Source organism: Budorcas taxicolor, chromosome 10 (genome assembly GCF_023091745.1).
Source record: "Budorcas taxicolor isolate Tak-1 chromosome 10, Takin1.1, whole genome shotgun sequence".
In the NCBI taxonomy this organism is placed as follows: domain Eukaryota; kingdom Metazoa; phylum Chordata; class Mammalia; order Artiodactyla; family Bovidae; genus Budorcas; species Budorcas taxicolor.
The window spans coordinates 54,068,692-54,092,739 of record NC_068919.1 but is presented as its reverse complement, the minus strand read 5'-3'; the positions used below and the strand labels follow the sequence as shown (position 1 = coordinate 54,092,739).

The window sequence follows — 24,048 nt, the reverse complement described above, 5'->3', positions numbered from 1 at the left end:
GCTGAGCTGAATGTTAACCAGACAAATTATGCCTGTATTTAAAGGAAACTGTGTGGGCCAAGCCACCTGCTAACCAAAAAAGCTGTGGGGCGGTTTGTTCACCAACCAAAATTGACTGCTTGTTTCAGATAAAATTGCCCATTTGAAAGGTACAGGTTTTCGTGTGATAAATTGAGTTGCAGATCTGTGACTATATCACAGAACTGTATTGGAGAAAATAATGGAAGATGAGCTGAGCTGGGTGCCTTCTCCCTTTATAACTCTTGCAATGCCAATTGTTAAACTCCTCATGCAAAATTTCAAGCAAAAATCAATTAAACAAATTAAATGAATGTCTAGCTCCTAAAAATGGAATTTTTTAGAGGGACAGCATTGACCCTAGCTCCTTTCTTTTCCTAATTTAAATATTTTTCTCCCTTCCCTCCCTCTCTTAATCCTCTGTGTTTCTTCTGTCTCCCTTTCTATGAAGTTCTTTTCTCTTTTTCTTTTCTATTTTCATCTTGTGCTGCCAAGAAAAATCTTTAGGCAGGCCATGCCAGTTTTGTGTAGAGGTTGAAGAAATGTGAGGAAGAAGCTTGACTTGAACCCAGGTCTGAGCATAACAGGCAGCCTCCCAGAAAGTATCTATCGTAATATAGAATGATGTTAGAGTTGTTGATTGCTACGATGAGCCTCCAGAACCTCAATATAATAGAATTGTTTCATTCTAGTTATCTATATGGCAATATTTAAATGGTTCCTTAACTTGAGTCTTTCATAAAGATGAAAAAGGATTTTATTGAGAAAAACAAATCTGCCTTTTGATATGCAAAGTATATACAGCACTTAATATAGGCATGTTTCAGTTCAGTTCAGTCACTCAGTCGTGTCCAGTCTTTGCAACCCCATGAATTGCAGGATGCCAGGCCTCCCTGTCCATCACCAACTCCCATGTTTGGTGGCCTTTAATGATAAGACAGTGTGTTTGTACTATTGCCAATTTCCAGTTGTTTCCTCACAGTGGGACTGGTTATAAAACCTCTACTATTTGCTAAGGAAAACTTTCTAAACTAGATTTTATCCTTCTTCTAAGAGTTTCTTGTTACTCTGTGCCCCACAATCTGTACCAGAATGTGCACTTCTTGCTACAGAAAACTAATTAGCAAATGATTGCTTGTGCATTTTGCTCAGGGTAGTTTTTGATGCCATGTGTCCATTAGTTGGCTTCTGACTATAGCGTGTCTGGCCTCTTGGACCGTCTGTAAAGTGCCGGCCACTTGCAGGCCTGCTTGCATGATGCTGTAGCTCTCTGTTGCTTTGACCCAACCACTGTTCGGGCAGTTGCTTTTTCTTTGCAGGGTCAATCTCTTTTCCCCCTGGAAACAGAAAAGTTTAAAACTTTTTTTTTTAATTCACTCTATGTGTGGAATCCAAGATGGAAACATTGCCTAATGCTGTGACAGTCTTGGGGGTCATGCTGTTGACACTAACTCCAAATACAGCCACTTGAGCAGTCCTACAGTGGCCTGTGGGTCCTGTAGGCGCATTCTTCTAACCCTATTTAGAAAAAAGAATCAAAAGAGAAGAACAACTACTAAATTTCTTCTCTTATAGTCTGGCTACAAATTAAGAGAGCATGTTTTGCCTTGATGACTCTCTGATTACTCTAGAAAATAGGAATTTTAACAATTCACATAAACTATGAAGCAAACATATCCTTTAGGAATGAGGCCCAGAGTCTTTTTTTTTGTAAAGTGCATCCCAGGTGATCTTTTATGTTTATACACTTTTATGAATCACTATAGTAAAACAGATAAAATAACCAAACTGTGGTAGGGACTGATTTGAGCTAGAAGTTAAATCATTTACACCACAGTTCCCATATGGCATTACTTGTCCCTCTGTAACACTAACAGCAAAACAGTCATCAGAATGCCAGGTAACAATTTTCATGTAGTCATTAACAGTGGTTTTATCTTTCTGGGGCTTTCTTTCTATAATAGTTCAAATAGCTCAAAAATAAAACAGATATTTTTTGTATATATAATTTTAATAGCTTAATTTTGTCATGAGTATATATCAACTGCAAATAAATACTTAGTCCTATATTCAATTTTTCATAAAAATATATTGCTACAGTCTGCGGAAGGGACTTAGTTGTAGTTGCTTGATCTGCAATCTAATTTGCACAAGTACATGAAAAAGAAAATCAGATAATCCCAAATTTAATTTTCTTCCAGAAAGTTATGAGATATTCGCTATTAACTTGCATTTTGGTAATTGGTTTAGAAGAATTATGACCATGCTGTGTAAGCAGAGGGTTCATTACTCCTTCACAATATTGTGATAATAAAATAATCTTGAATAGTAGAATCTATAATTATTCATAGGCCTGCTATCCTATTAACCATACTTCAAATTCTAGAAGTTGGCCAATTATTAATACATTTAGGAGAAATGGAGGGCAGGTATTTACTTAGCTAAATTCTCTCATTCTGCTGACCACAAAGCAGACCATGTAGGTGTTACAGCAACGTTATTGTTATTGATATGTCTCAGAAGGATTAAATCTCTTGACTCATCTTACCTTGTTAAACTTTCCTGAACAGGGCTGGGAATCAGGGACATAATCCACTAAAAATGTACATATTTTAATGAGCAACTTAATTATCTTTTGTTGCAGAGATGCACACTATACTTCTCTTCATTTTTTAATGATGGATTTGATGTGTCAATTAGAAACTGAATCTGTCTAAAAGTGAACACATGTAGCTGATTGAAATTCATTGTAAAACTTACTAGCCATACAGACACAGCCTTCAGCTAAGCAACCTCTGATCAGGGAGGATAGAAATTGACTTCTGTTCTATTTCAATTAGCAAAATTATTTCATACTTTCTGGGCTACAGGAGTTGAAGACCACTTCTTTAAGGGAAATAATACTTCGTGCCAGTAATTTTTGAACATTAACAGGTATGAGAAATGCCCAGAGGGCTAATTATAACACACATTGCTGAATTCCATCCTAGACTATTCAACTCAGTAGATCTGGAGTTGGGCTCCATGACCTGTATTTCTAACAGATTCCCATGTGATGCTGATGGTACTGATTAGGAGACCACATTTTAAGAAATAATGCTCTTTGCTTTTAGGAAAGCTACCAGATACTTAGGTAATGGCTCAGAATACCCTTATGCCTTATCTGTGCCTGTCTCCTAACCCACCTACTTAAAATATTTTGAATTTTGAGAACACATTGGACTCAGTGTATTTGAACAGATCGTGAGACAGCATGCAATAGACAGAGAAGTATTTGGATTAAAGAATATAATAATCTCAAAATATAGGTGACTAACTTGCAGTCTTATACAAATATCCAGCATTTTTAAAACTCTGGACTTCTATGCTTACATTTTATATATAATTTTATTAAAGGAGGTGTTATAGTTGTAAAAAGGCTAAAAACTTTATGTTCAGCTTTCTGATCTTATCTCAACTTTTCTCAGTGTTAACAGATATAACTCTCTAGTTAATACATTAAATGAGAAGCCATCCGTGATTTCTGTTTCCCAGAAGTACAAAATAAATTAGAAAATAAAATTATCGAAGTAGGTACTAGGTGTCATTAGATAATAAAGTAGTCACTTTTAACTAGTCATATTATGTCTTCCTGTTAGTTCCAAACTATTTCCTAAAGCAAATTTGCCAAGTTCTTCCCATGTAATTAAAGTGTCTACTGGTGTCTATTTTCTGTAGGATGACAAGAGTTGAGATAGGAAATAAAGATATTTAAATAACTGCTCTTGCTGTCAAGGATCTTAAGAAGGAGTGAATCCCTGTAAAACAACAGTCAGAGCAGAGCTCCCTGTTGGGCTCAGTGAAAGGGATTCTTAGAAGACAGATGTCTCCTGTTCTGCCTGAACCACTTACCCTTGGGGCTGACTGCTTCAAGAAAAATAGAGATAAGAGCTTGCTGAACGTGAAGAAAAATGTACTCCTTCATTAATTCATTCATCAAATTATTGATTTGCTGAACACCTGTTATGAGCTGTATAGTTTTACTAGACTACAGAGGTACAATAATTAATAAAATGTAGACCCCCACCCTCAGAAAACTTTGAGTTTATTAGGGAAGTCAGAACAACTAAAAAGATAAGGTTTATTAGGGGAATCCCCATTTCTAAACTTGCAAATAGGTGTTTCAAGGGAGAGTTGTAATTGTTACATCTTATCCCACAGTAGTTCAAAGAATCAGCTCAAACTAGCTTATTATTGTGTAAATAAAACTCAAAGGTGAGATGTATTTGGCTGAATTCAGTAAAAGAAAGCAGATACTTCTAGCTTCAAGAATGGAAAACTTGAATTTTAAGTGCTGGCCCTTTATTTTGGCAGCCTGAAGATACCTGGTTTCTTTCTCCTCCTAACCACTCTGCAATTAGAGTTAATAAATTGGAATTAATAGAAAACTAAGAGAATAATGAGTGCCAAAAGGGCAAATCACATTGAGGCGATTTAATAAATATGATTGATTCTAGCACTACTACTACATAAATTTCAGCGAACTGCTTAACTGGCAATATTAAGGAAAGGTGCTCTCTTGGAGGCTGAGAGGCTTCTGGGTGGAGGATCCATGTCAAAATAAAATCCAGACCCAAGCAGGTTCTTCTTGTTAACCTCATTTCCCAACTCATTCCCCAGATAGCACAGGGTCACCGCCATGCTACTGAGCATCTTTTAACTGAACTTCCTCTGAACTTTAAGAAAACTTCAGGGGAGAGAATTAGAGCCATCCATAGCCAGAAGGGAGAGAAACAGAGTTTTACTCCAACTGCCATTTTCTATAATAGGCCTGTTTTATTGTCTTATTGTGGATCCCTTGCAACTGTTCATGACTGCGTTAACGAGCCATAAATCAATGCAGAAACTTAGTAAAACCTTACTTCTCTAATCCAGCCAATTGTCCCTCTTCTACTTGGCAGAGTGGCATTCTGCTGACTCTGACAGGTCGTCAGTTCAGTGGATTGAACAGACTCTATTCACTCTGCTGAACAGTGGCGAGATTCAATAATGTGAACAACTGAAAGGCAAAGACGGAGTGAGACAGGCAAACAGTTTTTACATAAAAATATCTGAACATTAAGTTTGTGTCTCATTTCTTCTATTCCTGACATCCCTACTCTGTCCTGATTCATAGTCAGCCAGTAGGTAGAGCTAATAAGCCCCATATTCCTTCCCAGTCAAGTTATCATGCTTCTTTGTCTTTTTAATGACCACAGTCAGAGAATTTCTTAAAAGAACATAGCTTCTTAGATCGCTTTTTCATCCTCCTGTGGCCTCCAAATGTGTCAAGTGAATGACACGTCATCTAGACCTTGATTATCCCCATCCGTAAGAAGGAAGTAACTGGACTATAAGGAAATGAACTGAAAGTTCATTCTAGTCTAACAATCTGTAATTGTAAGGGAAAAAACCTTGTTAGCAATCCATAGAGTATAAGGTTATTGTATATATCATAGGTGAAGGAAAAAAAAGTTTTATAGAAAAGAATGTCATGTCTCTCATATAAGGCTTGAAGGTATTTTTTAAAGTTCAGAGAAATAGAAATAGAAAAAAACAACAATTTGCCATATAGTTACTAGCTCAAAACTATATTGAATGAACTATACAAGATGAAGCATTTTTTCCCTTCAGTTGTTTAGTCTGAAGAACCTAACTTAACGTATCTCAAAGATATTTAGTTGGTTTGAAACAGTGACAGTTGGTTTTACTGCATATTCTCCTTAATTAGGATGTGAGACAGCTACTGATGTTCTGCCACTTTTTGAAAGCAAGAAGTTAGGAGCATGAATTTATATAATTGATACCTCTAGTATAACAGTTCATTCACATCTGAATGGCACAAAAATGTCCTACTCTATTTCTGAAAACAATCTTATAAGTTCTTGGGGAGGTTCTCTCAAATGAGGAATAAAAAAAGAAAGTAAAGACAGAGTTGCATTGGTAGATCTAGGGCATAATTTTTTTTTTTTTTTTTGCAATGGAGAGAACCATGTGTTCTTTATTTCTTACAACATACCGTAGTATCCATGCCGAATGCTATAGCTCTAGAAAGTGATTTAGAGCATTTCAAGGAGAGTAATTTCCTGCTGAATTCACTAGGGAATTTTCCCTGATTTCTCAATCATCTATTTTCAGTTGACCTAGGTACTTTAGGATGGATAAATTCTGGTCAAGTAGAAGGACTGGAGAAAAGTGATATTTTCAAAATAAAAGAAATAGCAAGAGTCCAGGTAAGGCTGTAAGAAATTCCTTGAAGCACTTGCCTGGTTGAAGGTCAGTAGAGGGGTCAGCAGGTGCCATGATCAGATTCTGGCTTTATTAAAACAACTCTAGGAACAGTTAGGAGGATGGAATAGAAGTGAGAAAACAGAAAACACAACCTGGAGATGATTGCAACATAGCTTGGATGAGAACATTTCTGCATCAGAAAATGAAGAGGATAGGACAGGTGGAGAAAACATTTCATAAACATTATCAGTCGTATTTGATATTCAAGTAAATATGGAAGGAAGAAAGCAGAGAAGAGTCAAAGATGGCTCTCAAAATTCTGCCTTAAACGATTGCATGCTATCATTCAAATCAGAGGCAATAAGAAGAGAAAGAAACTAAGGTTGGGCAGGTAACAAGTTCTCTTTTTGATAGGTTGAGCTTGAGGTCACCAAAGTGGAAAAGGTTAATAGGAGAGAATATGCTCAGGCATCCTGTTACAGCTATTGGTGATGGTTTGGAGATCATTAGCATAGAGATGGGTGTTGAAATCATAGGCATAAATGTGATGGCTTAAGAAGGGAATACAGAGTGAAAAAAAGAGGACTAGGAAGGAAAAATTGAAGACATTAATATATAATGAATATACAGAAGAAGAGAAGTCAACCAAAGAGATAGACAAATAGGCAGAAAAATAGGAAATCTAGAAGGTAGTCTCTGGATAAGCAAGGAAATAAAGAGGTTGAAAGAGAGAGTAAACAACAGTGTGAATATAGTCTGAATAGGATAAATAAAGTCACTGGTCTTAGCAATTAAGAGATCATTGGTGATATGTGAATATTTCAGTGGAGTATCCAGAGCCAAAACCATACTATAAAGGATTAATAAATATTTAAGAGATAAAAAGAGAATTAATTTTACACTTATGTTGTACAGTTTGAAGGTCAAAAAAAGAAAAAGATACTAGCTAGATGTCAATGAAAAAGTAGTTACAAATAAGTTGGGCTTTTCTTCTAATATTTGTTTACATTTTATGTTAGTATAAATGCTATTTAAGTATGATTTATATATTGGAGTAATAAAAATAATAATGGAAGAACTGAAGATAGACCAGGATATTTGATGGAAACAAAATGCGAAAAATGCAAGTTGAATAACATTCTACATTTCCTTTTTTTATATAGAAATAGTGATGAAGTTCACACTTACTGAAGGATTTTCTGCAAAACAAAATCTTGACAAGGGTGTGACACCCACAAGACTAATGACCAGATTTTGAACACTATAAAGATAAGGGCCAGGGGACTTTCCTAATCTACATTTCTTTCAATGAGCAAATAATAGAACCCTAATGCTGATGAGCTGAACATGAGAAAGAGCAGTTTAGCAGCTTGTAGAAAAGAGAAAGGAAATGACATAGTAATAAACACTGTGGAAAAGGAATAAAATTTCCACTAAAGACCCTTTCAAACCCACTAGTTGTATCTTTCAGTATCTGTATCAGTTCAGTTGCTCAGTCGTGTCCGACTCTTTGCAACCCCATGAATCACAGCATGCCCGGCCTCCCTGGAGGCCATCACCAACTCCCGGAGTTAAGCCAAACTCATGTCCATCGAGTCAGTGATACCATCCAGCCATCTCATCCTCTGTCATCCCCTGCTCCTGTCCCCAATCCCTCCCAGCATCAGGGTCTTTTCCAATGAGTCAACTCTTCACATGAGCTGGCCCAAGTATTGGAGTTTCGGCATCAGCATCAGTCCTTCCAGTGAACACCCAGGATTGATCTCCTTTAGGATGGACTGGTTGGATCTCCTTGCAGTCCAAGGGACTCTCAAGAGTCTTCTGCAACACCACAGTTCAAAAGTGTCAATTCTTCAGCACTCAACTTTCTTCAGAGTCCAACTCTCACATCCATACATGACTACAGGAAAAACCATAGCCTTGACTAGACGGACCTTTGTTGGCAAAGTAATGTATCTGCTTTTCAATATGCTATCCAGATTGGTCATAACTTTCCTTCCAAGGAGTAAAGTGAAGTGGAAGTGAAAGTGAAGTCACTCAGTCGTGTCCGACTCTTTGTGACCCCGTGGACTGTAGCCCTCCAGGCTCCTCCGTCCATGGGATTCTCCAGGCAAGAATACTGGAGTGGGTTGACATTTCCTTCTCCAAGGAGTAAGCGTCCTTTAATTCCATGGTTGCAATCACCATCTGCAGTGATTTTGGAGCCCCCCGAAATAAAGTCTGACACTGTTTCCACTGTTTCCCCATCTATTTGCCATGAAGTGATGGGACCAGATGCCATGACTTAGTTTTCTGAATGTTGAGCTTTAAGCCAACATTTTCACTCTCCTCTTTCACTTTCATCAAGAGGCTGTTTAGTTCCTCTTCACTTTCTGCCATAAGGGTGGTGTCATCTGAATATCTGAGGTTATTGATATTAGTAAGAACTTAATGGTTGGTTTAGCAATTATACAAGAGGTTGAAATAACATACCTAACACACTGTTAGGTCCCTGAGGGAAAGAATTTATGCTGGGGAAAGAAAATCTAGTGGGGATATGGTAACCATATTTTTGGAACCAAGAAAATAACAGGATATAATCTGGTATGGTCTGGCAATGACTCAAACACTTGAGTTTAGGACTAACCTTGGTAGCTCTAGAACATGTGGTTGCTAAGGAATGAAAGATTTCAAATGCAAAACTATTCTGTTAATAAGTCAGTGCAAAGCATCAATCTAAGAAGGAGCACTCTGCATATCACAATTACCTTTGAAGGCATTTTTTCATGCTTCTTGCTCCCCAGGTAGTAGTGAAGTTTGCATGTACTGAAGGATTTTCTGCAAAAAAAATCTTGAAGAGGATGTGACACCCACAAGACTAATGACCAGACTCTTTGATGCTGTAAAAATAAAGGCCAGTAAATTCTTAGGCTTCCAGGGACAGATACCCAGGAGAGAAAGTTAAGTCAGGTAGAGTTCAGTGGAAGAGAGAGATTTATAGAACAGTTAAGGAGACTGTCCTATAGACAGTGAAAATGCAGAACACAATTAGTGCACAAACGACAGTCACTAACTGCCCGGGGTTAGTGACACATGGGGTCAGATTTGCAAAAGAAGGTGATAAGTAAATTGTCTTTTAAAGAAAAGTGGAAGTGAGCCTTGAGGACAAAGAACTTGAAAGATACCTTGCCTACTAGCTATCTCTTCCAGAGAATTCATTAATATCACCACAGCTCAATGCTATAAATTATCTTGGTGGTATGAAAACTCAAATACAATATAAACATGACTAAGGTTCAATCAGACCTTTAAAACTGCCCTTTATCTAGCCTAAATTTTGGAGTTCCCCAGCTTTTTAAAGTGGATAAAATCTGTTGTGAAAGCTGTACTATAAATTCAGATTTTGACCCAGTATTCTTAAATTTTCATGGAGTATGTTCCTCTTTACTTGGAGTCACTTAATATTTTATTTTATTTTGTTGCCAGCCAAGGTGTTCACATACACCTGCTAATACAGTTTCTAATTTAAGAATTTTTTAATTGTGGCTTTTGAATGCTTGAAATGTTTTATTTTTTTGGTTTCTCTTTTTGATTTTAATAATTATAAATGACAATATATAAATGTGCAAATTATTTTTGATGTCACATTTCTTAAGGAACTAGGTTAAGTTTTAAACATTTTTTTTAAAAAAATTAGGTAGCTTTTTATCTTTCCAAAGTGGCCAGTAATTTGTAAAATGTGCTATTGGGAATTTAGGCAATAAATAATCAATATATAATCAATTAATAAATATAAGAAATTATTATTTCTTATAAAATTTAGAGAGTTTGTAGGGAAAGTTTTCTCAATTTGGACTCAAACAAACGCTGAAAAACTCAAGAACTGGTAAATTTGCTGGCCAAAAAGATTGTTTTATAATTAGATGAGTATGATATTTATGCCCACTATTATTACAAAAGATCTTCAATTTACATATTGACCTCATAATTACTGTTTGTAGTTAGTGGTTTATTGGTGTGCTTTAAATAAATATCAAAATACTTAACTAAAATCAAACCTTTTCTTTTTTTTTTTTTTTTTCCTGTTTATATGACAGAGGCATTCTGGCTTCACCCACTTAAAAACTCATGCTTCTCTCAAGAAATAAAAACTGTCAGCCAATGTTTAAATTGCTATAGTTTGACAGTTTCAGATTTTCAAGTAATAACCAATTATTTGATAGGAAATTTCCATTCCCAAAATACCTAAGATAGACTAAAATGATTCATAGGAAAATAGGATAATTTCACCCAACCGAGCTATTTAACCATTTTTGTATGACTTTAAAGTCATTATATTAACAGGTGGATAAGGTAACTCAATGTGTATATCAAACTAATATGAGAACAAAATATATGCTTTAAATAAGAAGCAGCCCAATTTCCTGAAGAAAACCATACTATTGAAGGTGGCAGTTCTGTGGAGGAGGGCAGAACAACCACCTATCCCCTCAGCAAGATTTACCAAGGAGTGGTGGACCTGGAGAAAATTCTTTGGGAGGTCTTCTCTCATTTTCTGTTCGTGAACATTTTTATCCAAGTGAAGTTGGGCTAAAACTGATCTTAGGATAATAGCAAAAACATGTGATTCAAAAAAATAATCAGCTTTCATGGTTCCTAGGATTGGGGTGAACAATCCACATATGTTTTCTTGGTTAAGGGTTGGGAGATATGGTTTATTACACTAATTGTGTTTAAATGCATATCAAATATCAGAGATAAAAATAGGCAATATCTATTTTTTTATGAATTACTGCCTTGCTACTGGTTATAGCTGAGTGGAACTCTCAAAGTATGAGGCTTAGGGTTACTTACAATAAGTTTCCAACTTATAGAGAAATCTGTAAGTGTTAAGCTTGCTCATGCACGTGTGAATAATCTTTAATGATGGCAGCAGAAAATGATATAGGCCAGAAGAACAGCATTGACTCTGATAAAGGGGCAGAAACTAACTAATGCTAAAATCACCTAGATTTGAGTGAAAATTGACATTAAGGATTGGTTTGATATAACCAGTAAAGTGTCAGATGTTAGATGGGATTTTTGGTTTCTATTCTGTTTTTAGTCATGTCAGTATAACATAGAGCAATGCAGCTGCTGAGGTGTATAGATAATACTTTTTCCTAATAGTTTCTTAGTTTTAGAAAAGTTTCTTGGAGGATTGTAGGATTTATGATCAGTGTATTCTATTAGGGACAATTTTTGATGATGGGTTAGTTTCCAGTGGTTTAAATTGATTTGTGTCATACATGTATTTGGTGTTCTTAGGTTCTCTTATTTATAGTACGTCCTTCTTTCATTTGCTCTACTCCCCAAGGTTGTCTTTATCCTAAGCCCCTCTCTTCAATAATAGACCAACTTGAGCAAGGACCATAGGTACTAATGATAGGAAACTGAATTTCTGAAGACTCAAATGAAGATTGGTTTAAATTTCAGAGAATATTCTAGGTTTCCCTTTACATGAATTTCTATCTGCTAGATACAATACATCTGTTATATGTCATTCTATTTTGACAGCTAGCTTGCAAAAATATAATTAACAAAGGATAAAATTTTCTAAAATGCTGGTAAAGTTTGTGTTCATCCATCACTTTAATTATAAAAAATTCTGCCACATTAACAGTTTGGTGTTTTACTTGTTTGTGTTTACTTATAGTGTAAGTATTTTCTAATATTGATTATTATTATTTTAGAACTGAAAGATAAAAAGAATTTGGCTTTTACATTGTAAGAATAAGCATAATATGTCAACTTGATTTAATTATTTTTACCCTCCCCCCACACAAAAGAAAAACTTTAAAATATATATATAAAATAAAATGGGAAACTTGAACTCTGAGTTAAAAATTGGCATCTAGGAAGAAAAGTTAGGCCTATCACTTCTAGAGAAGCACACTGGAGCAATAGGATAATTGTTTATCTATTACTTTTAATTCTATACTTGAAAACTCCTTCAACTAAGGCAAACCATAGTGTGCAAAAATTAATTTTCAGCAATTTAAAAATTTTTCAATGGTTCTATTTAGTTACAGGGATATTACAGATGAAAATGTTTTCAAGCAACACATATGTTCAACTAACATATAACCAGTTTTCTAAGTCATGAAATTATCATGTTCTGTAATATATTTTGTCATGCCTTGCATCCCACTGCTATAACCAACAAAGGCTTTGCTCTATAGCTCTTTTTTGTATGCATGCTATGCATTTTAATCAATTTTTTCATAGTAAAAACTTTTAATTTTATTAGAATTTTCTAAATTTTGCATTTGATTTCAAAGATTAAAGAAGGAAAGAAAAAAGGATATGTCTGCCATATTGTTTGAAGTTTACCTTATAATAAGCAAAATGCTTCATGCTTCTAAGAAATAAAAGCTATGCTTTCTCAGAACTCCAAAGTAATATTGCTTATGATCTCTTTGCAGTTAGACCCTGAAGCTAGTACTGTTCTAAAAGAACTTCAGGTTAAACTCAGTGGGGTCCTGGATGAGCTCAGTGTCACTTATGGTGAAAGGTAAGTGGCCTAAGTAATTATTATCCAAGTGTATTATAATCATGTCTTCAGTGCTGTCTCTCTCCTCTGACTGTCTAAATCCATTTAACTTGAAGACTCAATTTAAGCATCACCACCTCTGGAAAATCTTCCATGACCCCCTTCAATTTTATAGTGATGTCTTGCTGTTTGCCCCCCAGAACTCTGAGTATCCTGCAGTTGAGGAGCACTGACAACACTACACTCTAAGTTCTGGTTCACTTGCCTGTTTTCCTCTCATTACTGCATGTTTCTTAAGGGCAGAAATGACATTTCATTGCTCTTTGAAGTTCCAGTTTTTAGAGCTTAGCAATTGGCTGTTGAAGGAATAGAGGAAGGAAGAAAGGCAGGGAGAAAATCTTTACATGCATGACAGGGATGAGTTGTATTCATGCCATACATATCAGTGTGGTTCCAAAGAACTGAACTCTTAACCCCATAATTGAATTAAGACAGACTGCTATGTTTTAGGCTTTAGAAATTTTAATGCAATTAGCTCATGGGAAACTACTAACACATCTATGTTATGTCTTTTTTTTCCCCCATTAATTAACTTTGCTTATTAACGGTGTGGTTTTAAAGAATGAGAAGTTCATTCTAGATAAACTTCATTTTGGTCTTATAGGAAAAAGCCATCATCTCATCAGCAAATGTTAAAATAGGAAATTAATCACTTATCAATAATATCATTTGCAATATTTTCTCCCAATCAGTAAGTTGTGATTTCATTTTGTTGATGGTTTCTTTAGCTGGGCAGAAGCTTTTAAGTTTAATAGGTCTCATTTGTTTATTTTTGCTTTTATTTCCTTTACTTCAGGAGACAGATCCAAAAAATACCATTGTGATAGTGTTCCGCCTTTCCTTTCCTCTAGGAGATTTATGTATAGTACCCTGTTTTGGGATCTTTAACCCATTTTGAGTTTATTTTTGTATACGGTGTTAGAGAATGTTCTAATTTTATTCTTTTGCATGTAGCTGTCCAGTTTTCCCAGCATGATCTATTGAAGAGACTGTCTTTTCTCGATTGTATATTCTTGCCTCATTTGTCATAGATTAATTGACCATAAGTGCATGAGTTTATCACTGGGCTTTCTGTCCTATTCCATTGACCTCTGTGTCTGTTTTCATGCCAGTACCATACTGTTTTGATTACTATAGTATTTTAATATAGTCCGTAGCATAGTCAAAAGTCAGGGAGCATGGGTCCTCCAGCTCTGTTCTTCTTTCTCAAGATACTTTGGCTATTTGAGGTCTTTTGTGTTCCCATACAAATTTTAATTTTTCTTCGTTTCAGTAGTGTGAAAAATGTCATTGTTAATTTGATAGGAATTGCATTGAATCTTTAGATTGCCTTAGGTAGTATAGTCATTTGAACAATACTGATTCTTCCAATCTAAGAATATAGTATATCTTTCCATCTATTTGTGTGATGCTCAATTTTATTTCATCAGTATCTTGTAGTTTTTGAAGTATAGGTCTTTTGCCTTCTTAAGTAGGTTTATTCTTTGGCTGGTTTGTTTGTTTTCTTGGATATAATGGTAAATCAAACACATCTTTGAAGAAGTTCATTAATTTCATACAGAATTCACTTTAAGTATTAGTTCAATAAATATTGACTTATTATTTTAACCTATGACTTCAGTTCTCAAATAAGATTGAAATTTATTCTTAAGGAGAGGGCTAGCTATCTCTTTGGAATCTAGTCATGACTTATTTGTGTATTTTGGAAAGACACATGCTTAACAGACATCTACTGATTAGTTTTGCCACTCTTAAATCAGAAAGACTAACAAGAAAAAGACACAAAGTATCATACTTTTTCTCAAATGTAGGAATGAAGCAAAGTCAAGTCCTATGCTTGGACTCCTCTTTGGTATCAGAGGTGTGTTCATCATCTTCATGGAGAGCCCCTTCACAATTTAGATGCTGAGCCAGATGCAGTCTTGATGGACTGAGCGTTTAGACTTCCCTTATAAAAAGAATAATTATCATATTCTGTTGCCATGGATTTATTTTCCACACTACCAACCAAGTCTGTATTTCACACTCAGAGTACGTGAGAAGTCCATAAGGATCAGTCTGATCATGCAGTAGAGTCAAACTGGATAATTTCAGTCGGAATCCACCTTTCTTTTAGTGTAAATTAGTGGTTGTGAGTTTTAAAATTAAGTGCATAATTAATTGCCCCAAGTCTATTTCATCTGCTGTTATTAAAACCCACAATTAAATTATTTTACTCTATGTAGCTGGCAGGATGATTTTTTTCAGGAAAGCCAGGGCAAAGCCAAACTAAACATCTGAAGCCTGGGTCTCTGGGCTATAATACACACATAGGAAACCCACCTGGGAACTGAGACTAAGTGAGATAAAACTTCAGTGATATCTTAATGATGTTCTTAATGTTTTCTAAACCTTTGCCACTCAGGTTTCTGCTTATGCACATATCTTGCAGTTTAGTTCTTTGGTTTATTACACTTCTTTCAAACTTGGGTACCAGTGGCTAGCTGGATTAAATAAATTTTAAAAATCAGGAACATTTCATAGGAATTCTGTGTGTGTTCTGTGGCTTCTCAAGTGCTCATAGAGTCTGTCATTATTATCTGGTACTGTGTGTGTGTGTGTATTGTGTGTGTGTGTATGTGTGTTCAGTTGCTTGAGTCATGTCCAACTCTTTGGACTATAGCCTGCCAGGCTCTTCTGTTCATGGGGTTCTCCAGGCAAGAATATTGGAGTGGGTTGCCATGCTCTTCTCCAGGAGACCTTCTCAACCCAGGGTTCAAACCAGTGTCTTCTGCATCACAGGTGGATTCTTTACTGCTGAGCCACCCGAAGCCCTACTGATTAATAAAAACTTTTCAAGCAGAATATGGATAGAAAAAAAGACTCTTTAGGTGACTTTACAAAAGCTGATACACACAGAAGATTTTCAGGTCAGATGCTAGTGTTGATTCAGCCTGGATTAATGGTAGGGTAGAAGAGCATTCTCTCTTATTCTCTGGTAATCCTTCCTCCATATGTCTGATCCTACACACAGAGCTGTCTTCTGGTGGGTGTTTACCATATGGGTCTGTTGTAGGAGCCTGTTTGTACATTTTGGGATCATGAGTATCATACCTTCTGCTCAGTCAAGCCTCCACCTCAATTCACTGATTTAAGAATCAGTTCTAAGAAAGTAGCTATTTCAAAGGTGCTTAATACTACAGTCAGCTGGATCACTGATGACCTAGTGGTAAATCAACCAGGTCAAATGTTTTCCAACATGATTTACCTTTCCTATATATTGCTCCAAATACCTACTGCTACTTCTTGTTGCTGTTCAGTCACTAAGTCATGTTCAACTCTTTGCATCCTCATGGACTACAACACACCAGGCTCCTCTGTCCTCCACTATCTCCCAGAGTTTGCCCAGGTTCATGTCCATTGAGTCAGTGATGCAATCTAACCATCTTATCCTCTGCCACCCCTTTGTCTATTCCCTTCAATCTTTCCCAGAATCAGGGTCTTTTCCAATGAGTTGGTTCTTTGCATCAGGTGGCCAAAGTATTGAAGCTTCAGCATCAGTCCTTCCAATGAATATTCAGGGTTGATTTCCTTTAGGATCTACTGCTTGGATCTCCGTAAAGTCCAAGGGACTCTCAAGAGTCTTCTCCAGCACCGCCGTCTGAAAGCATTAATTCTTTGGTGTTCAGCCTACTTTCTCATCATGCACAATTACTGGAAAACCATAGCTTTGACCATGTGGACTTTTGTTGGCAAATAATTGTCTCTGCTTTTTAATATGCTTTCTAGGTCTTTCATAGCTTTTCTCCCAAGGAGTAAGTGTATTTTAATTTCATGGCTGCAGTCACTGTCCACAGTGATTTTGGAGCTAAGAAAAGAAAATCTATCACTGTTTCCACTTTTTCCCCATCTGTTTGCCATGAAGTGATGGGACCAGATGCCATGATATTCATTTCTTGAATGAAGATTTTTAAGCCAGCTTTTGCACTCTTCTCTTTCACCCTTATCAAGAGGCTTTTTAGTTGCTCTTTACTTTCTGCCATTAGAGTGGTATCGTCTTCATATCTGAAGTTGTTGATTTCTCTTGACAATCTTGATTCCAGCTTGTGATTCATCTACCCAGATGCAGATGTAGATGCAGATGTATCTGCATCTAAGTTAAATAAATAGGATGAAAATACACAGTCTTGATATACTCCTTTCCCAGTTTTGAACCAGTCCATTGTTCCATTTCTGCTTCTAACTGTTGCTTCTTGACCTGCATACAGTACAGGTTTCTTATTATTATTACCTGGTAACTCCTTCTCACCATTCCCAAGATGTGATTAATTTACCCTCATTATCCTAACTGGCTTTTTTCTTGCCTGCTTGTGTGTGTATTATAATCACACTTATTGTTGAAGTTGAGAGTAACAGACAATACAGAGGATGACTGGATATGCTCAGAGTCTCCGCTATTTAAATCTCTTAGTATTTTCTGCTGTTTACTTCAGTTCAGTCACTCAGTCGTGTCCAAATCTTTGCAACCCCATGAATCGCAGCATGCCAGGCTTCCCTGTCTATCACCAACTCCCGGAGTTCACTCAGACTCGCGTCCATCAAGTCAGTGATGCCATCCAGCCATCTCATCCTTTGTCGTCCCCTTCTCCTCCTGCCCACAATCCCTCCCAGCATCAGAGTCTTTTCCAATGAGTCAACTCTTTGCATGAGGTGGCCAAAGTACTGGAGTTTCAGCTTTAGCATCATTCCTTCCAAAGAAATCCCAGGGCTGATCTCCTTCAGAATGGAATGGTTGGATCTCCTTGCAGTCCAAGGGACTCACAAGAATCTTCTGCAACACCACAGTTCAAAAGCATCAATTCTTCAGCGCTCAGCTTTCTTCACAGTCCAACTCTCACATCCATACATGACCACTGGAAAAACCATAGCCTTGACTAGATGGACCTTAGTTGGCAAAGTAATGTCCCTGCTTTTGAATATGCTATCTAGGTTGGTCATAACTTTTCTTCCAAAGAGTAAGCGTCTTTTAATTTCATGGCTGCAGTCACCACCTGCAGTGATTTTGGAACCTCAAAAAATGAAGTCTGACACTGTTTCCACTGTTTCCCCATCTATTTCCCATGAAGTGATGGGACCAGATGCCGTGATCTTCGTTTTCTGAATGTTGAGCTTTAAGCCAACTTTTTCACTCTCCACTTTCACTTTCATCAAGAGGCTTTTTAGTTCCTCTTCACTTTCTGCCACAGGGTGGGGTCATCTGCATATCTGAGGTTGTTGATATTTCTCCCGGCAACCTTGATTCCAGCTTGTGCTTCTTCCAGCCCAGCGTTTATCATGATGTACTCTGCATATAAGTTAAATAAGTAGGGTGACAATATACAGCTTTGACATACTCCTTTTCCTATTTGGAACCAATCTGTTGTTCCATGTCCTGTTCTAACTGTTGCTTCCTGACCTGCATATAGGTTTTTCAAGAGGCAGATCAGGTGGTCTGGTATTCCCATCTCTTTCAGAATTTCCCACAGTTTCTTGTGATCCACACAGTCAAAGGCTTTGGCATAGTCAATAAAGCAGAAATAGATGTTTTTCTGGAACTCTCTTGCTTTTTCCATGATCCAGCGGATGTTGGCAATTTGATCTCTGGTTCCTCTGCCTTTTCTAAAACCAGCTTGAACATGTGGAAGTTCATGGTTCACGTATTGCTGAAGCCTGGCTTGGAGAATTTTGAGCATTACTTTACTAGCGTGTGAGATGAGTGCAATTGTGCAGTAGTTTGAGCTTTCTTTGGCATTGGAATGAAAACTGACCTTTCCCAGTCCTGTGGCCACTGCTGAGTTTTCCAAATTTGCTGGCATATTGAGTGCAGCACTTTCACAGCCTCATCTTCCAGGATTTGAAATAGCTCCACTGGAATGCCATCACCTCCACTTGCTTTGTTCATAGTGATGCTTCCTAAGGCCCACTTGACTTCACATTCCAGGATGTCTGGCTCCAGATGAGTGATCACACCATTGTGATTATCTAGGTCATGAAGATCTTTTTGTATAGTTCTTCTGTGTATTCTTGCTACCTCTTCTTAATATCTTCTGCTTCTGTTAGGTCCATGCCATTTCTGTCCTTTATCGAGCCCAGCTTTGCATGAAATGTTCCCTTGGTATCTCTAATTTTCTTGAAGAGATCTCTAGTCTTTCCCATTCTGTTCTTTTCATCTATTTCTTTGCATTGATCGCTGAGGAAGGCTTTCTTATCTCTTCTTGGTATTCTTTGGAACTCTGCATTCAGATGCTTATATCTTTCCTTTTCTCCTTTGCTTTTCGCTTCTCTTCTCTTCACAGGTATTTGTAAGGCCTCCCCAGACAGCCATTTTGCTTTTTTGCATTTCTTTTCCATGGGGATGGTCTTGATCCCTGTCTCCTGTACAATGTCACGAACCTCATTCCATAGTTCATCAGGCACTCTATCAGACCTAGGCCCTTAAATCTATTTCTCACTTCCACTGTATAATCATAAGGGATTTGATTTATGTCATACCTGAATGGTCTAGTGGTTTCCCCTACTTTCTTCAATTTCAGTCTGAATTTGGTAATAAGGAGTTCATGATCTGAGCCACAGTCAGCTCCTGGTCTTGTTTTTGTTGACTGTATAGAGCTTCTCCATCTTTGGCTGCAAAGAATATAATCAATCTGATTTCGGTGTTGACCATCTGGTGATGTCCATGTGTAGAGTCTTCTCTTGTGTTGTTGGAAGAGGGTGTTTGCTATGACCAGTGCATTTTCTTGGCAAAACTCTATTAGTCTTTGCCCTGAATTTCGTATTCCAAGGCCAGATTTGCCTGTTACTCAAGGCTGTTTAGTTAGGAACCACCAAAGTTGGTGTAGGAGGATATAAAGAGTGAAAATTATAATACTAAGGATTACACCTCACAGACTTAATTAAATCTTTTTTTAGTCTTGCTTGAGGGCCTGCCTATGTTGGGTTAAAGTGTATTTAATAAGTAACTTAATGTTTAATTGCATTTATTTGCTGCTGTTGTTGTTCAGTCACTCAGTCATGTCCAACTCTTTGCCACCCCCTGGACTGCAGCACCCAGGCTTGCCTGTCCTTCACTATCTCCAGGAGTTTGCTCAAACTCATTGCCAATGAATCAGTGATGCCAACCAGTCATCTCATCCTCTGTCACCCCCTTTTCCTCCTGCTTTCAGTCTTTCCCAGCATCAGTATCTTTCCCAGTGAGTCAGTTCTTTGCATCAGGTGGCCAGAGTATTGGAGTTTCAGCTTCAGCATCAGTCCTTCCAGTGAATATTCAGGACTGATTTCCTTTAGGATGGACTAGTTGGATCTCCTTGCAGTCCAAGGGACTCTCAAGAGTCTTCTCCAAAACCACAGCTCAAATCATCAATTTTTTAGCTCTCAGCCTTTTTTATGGTCTAATTCTTATATCTATAAATGATTACTGGAAAAACCATAGTTTTGACTATACAGACCTTTGTTGGCAAAGTGATGTCTCTGCTTTTGAATGCACTGTCCAGGTTTTTCATAGGTTTTCTTCCAAGGAGCAAGTGTCTTTTAATTTCATGGCTGCAATCACCATCCATTGATATTTTGGAGCCCAAGAAAATAGTCTGTCACTGTTTCCATTTTTACCCATCTATTTGCCATGAAGTGATAGGACTGGATGCCATGATCTTCAATTGTTGAATGTTGAATTTTAAGCCAGATTTTTCGCTCTCCTCTTTCACCTTCATCAAGAGGCTCTTTAGTTCCTCTTCGCTTTCTGCCATTAGAGTGGTATCATCTGCATATCTGAAGTGATTGATATTTCTCCCAGCAAACTTGATCCCAGCTTGTGCTTCATCCAGACCAGCATTTTGCATAATATACTCTGCATCTTATTTAAATAAGCAGGGTGACAATATACAGCCTTGACATACTCCTTTCCCAGTTTTGAAACAGTCCATTGTTCCATGTCTGGTTCTAATTGTTGCTTCTTGACCTGTATACCAGTTTCTCAGGAGGCAGGTAAGGTAGTGTGGTATTCCCATCCTTAAGAATTTTCCACAGTTTGTTGTGATCCACACAGTCAAAGGTTTTAGTACCGTCAATGAAGCACATGTTTTTCTGGAATTCCCTTCCTTTTTCTGTGATCCAACAGATATTGCCAGTTTGATCTCTTGTTCCTTTGCCTTTTGTAAATCCAGCTTGTACATCTAGAAGTTCTTGGTTCATGTACTGTTGAAGCCTAGGTTGAATGATTTTGAGCATAACCTTGCTAGCATGTAAAATGACTGCAATTGTACAGTAGTTGAATGCTCTTTGGCATTGTCTTTCTTTTGGAATGAAAACTGACCTTTTCCAGTCCTGTAGCCATTGATGAGTTTCCAAATCTGTTGGCATATTGAGTGAAGCACTTTAACAGCATCATCTTTTTAGGATTTGAAATAGCTCAGCTGGAATTCCATCACCTCCACTAGCTTTGTAGTAATGCTTCTTAGGCCCACTTGACTTCACTCTCCAGGATGTCTGGCTCTAGATGAGTGATCATACCAGCATAGTCATCCAGATCATTAAGACCTTTTCTCTATAGTTCTTCTGTGCATTCTTGCCACCTCTTATTTGCTTTTAACTATCAGTATGATATTAGTTACTTATATAGATTATGCAAGGAGAAGTATTTCTTGTTACTTATATTAACATTATTGTGTCTATTGGCTAATAGATTAGCCCAGTGGAACACCTTGGTGTTGATTTTGCTTTTGTTGATATTAAGATAATGTAATTGTTGAGCTTGAATGCTTTTATAAAAAAAATTTATTATAGTTGCTTTACAATGTTGTGCTAATTTATGCCAAACAGCAAAGTGAATCAGCTGTAAGTATACATATATCCCTTCCTTTTTGGAGTTCCTTCTCATTGGGGTTACCACAGAGCATTGAGTAGAGTACCCTATGCTATACAGTAGGTTCTCATTAGTTATCTATTTTATACATGGTAGTGAGTATATGTCAATTTCAATCTCCCAATTCAGCCCAGCCCCTCCATGCCACCTTTGGTATTCTATATGTTTGTTCTCTGGGTCTATGTCTCCATTTCTGCTTTGCAAATAGTTTCATCAGTACCCTTTTTCTAGATCCCACATATATGCATTACTATAAAATTTCCCTTTTTTCCTTTTCTCCTTCTGACTTCACTCTGTATGGCAGTCTCTAGGTCCATCCATGTCTCTACAAATGACACAATTCCATTCCTTTTTATGTCTGAGTTATATGTATGTATGTGTGTATGTGTCTGTATGTGTATATATGTGTGTGTGTGTGTGTGTGTGTGTGTGTGTGTGTGTGTGTGTGTGTGTGTATATATATATATATATATATATATATATATATATATGGCATATTCTTCTGTTGATGGAAACTTAGCTTGCTTTCATGTCCTGGCTATTGTAGTGCTGCAGTGAACTTTGGGGTGCATATATCTTTTGAAATTATGGTTTTCTCTGGGTATATGCCCAGGAGAGGGATTTCTGGGTCATATAGTGTTCTATTTTCCGTTTTTTGAGGAACCTCCATACTGTTCTCCATAATGGTTGTATCAGTGTACATTCCCACCAATAGTTTAGAAGGGTTCCCTTTTCTCCACACCCTCTCCAGCATTTATTGTTTGTAACTTTTTTAATGGCCATTCTGACCAGTGTGAGATGATAGTTTTGATTTGCACTTGTCTGATAATTAGTAATGCTGATATCTTTTCATATGCCTGTGGTCCATCTGTATGCTTTCTTTGGAGAAATGCCTGTTTAGGTCTTCTACCCATTTTTTGATGGTGTTCTTTGTTTTTATATTGAGCTGCAAGAGCTGTTTGTATATTTTGGAGATTAATCCTTGTCAGTTGCTTCATATATTTTCTCCCATTCTGAGGGTGTCTTTTTGTCTTGTTTATTGTTTTCTTTGCTGTGCAAAAGTTTTTAAGTTTACTTAGATGCCACTTGTTTATTTTTGTTTTTATTTTCATTACTCTAAGAAGTGGGTCAAAAAAGATTTTGTTGTGACTTATGTCAAAGAGTATTCTGCCTATGTTTTCCTGTTAGAGACTTATAGTGTCTGGCTTTACATTTAGGTCTTTAATGCACTTGAGGTTATTTTTGTGTATGGTGTTAGGGAGTGTTTTAATTTCATTCTTTTAGCTTTAGCTCTCCAGTTTTCCTAGTACCACTTATTGAAGAGACAGACTTTTCTCCATTTTATATTCTTGGCTACTTTGTCATAGATTAGGTGACCATAGGTGGGAGGGTTTATCTCTGGGCTTTCTGTCGTGTTCCATTGATCTGTATTTGTGTGTGTGTGTGTGCACATGCGTGCGTGTGTGCGTGCGTGCGTGCATGCGTGTGTGTCCATACTGTCTTGATTACTGTAGCTTTGTAGTACAGTCTGAAGTCAGGGAGCCTGATTCCTCCAACTCCATTTTTTCTTTCTTACGATTGCTTTTGGCTATTTGGGGTCTTCTGTGTTTCCATACAAACTGTAAAATTTTTTGTTCTAATTCTGTGAAAAATGTTATTGGTAACTTGATAGAGATTGCTTTGAATCTGTAGATTGCTTTGGATAATATAGTTGTTTTCACAATATTGATTCTTCTGATCCAAGAATATGGTATATCTCTCCATCTGTCTGTGTAGTCTTTCTTTCTTTCATCAGTATCTTATAGTTTTCTGAGTACAGATCTTTTGCCTCCTTAGGTAGGTTTATTCCTAGGTATTTTTTGTTGTTGTTTCAATGGTAAATTCGATTGTTTCCTTATTTTCTTTCCCTGATCTTTTTTGCTAGTGTATAGGAATGCAAGAGATTTCTGTGTTTTAATTTTGTATCATACAACTTAATCAAATTCATTGATTAGTACCAGTAGATTTCTGGTGGCCTCTTTAGGATTCCTTATATATAGTATTATGTCATGTGTAAACAGTGACAGTTTTACTTCTCTTTCAATTTGGATTCTTTTTCCTCTCTGATTGCCATGGCTAGGACTTCCAAAATTATGTTGAATAATAGTGGCAAGAATGGGCATCCTTGTCTTATTCCTGATCTTAGAGGAAATGCTTTCAGTTTTTCACCATTGGGCATATTGTTATTAATAGCTGTGGGTTTGTCAAATATGGCCTTTATTAATTAAGGTAAGTTCCCTCTATGCCTACATTCTGAAGAGCTTTTTAATTGTAAATGGGTGTTGAATTTTGTCAA

General features: G+C 36.9%; 1 protein-coding gene across 1 annotated transcript in view; it reads left to right on the top strand.

Moving 5' to 3' along the window:
* Positions 1-24,048, top strand: part of UNC13C (unc-13 homolog C) — a 655,255-nt gene that overhangs the window by 543,966 nt on the left and 87,241 nt on the right. The window contains exon 24 of the mRNA XM_052646337.1: positions 12,711-12,799. Coding sequence (XP_052502297.1) covers positions 12,711-12,799 — 89 coding nt within the window. The remainder of the gene's footprint in view (positions 1-12,710; positions 12,800-24,048) is intronic.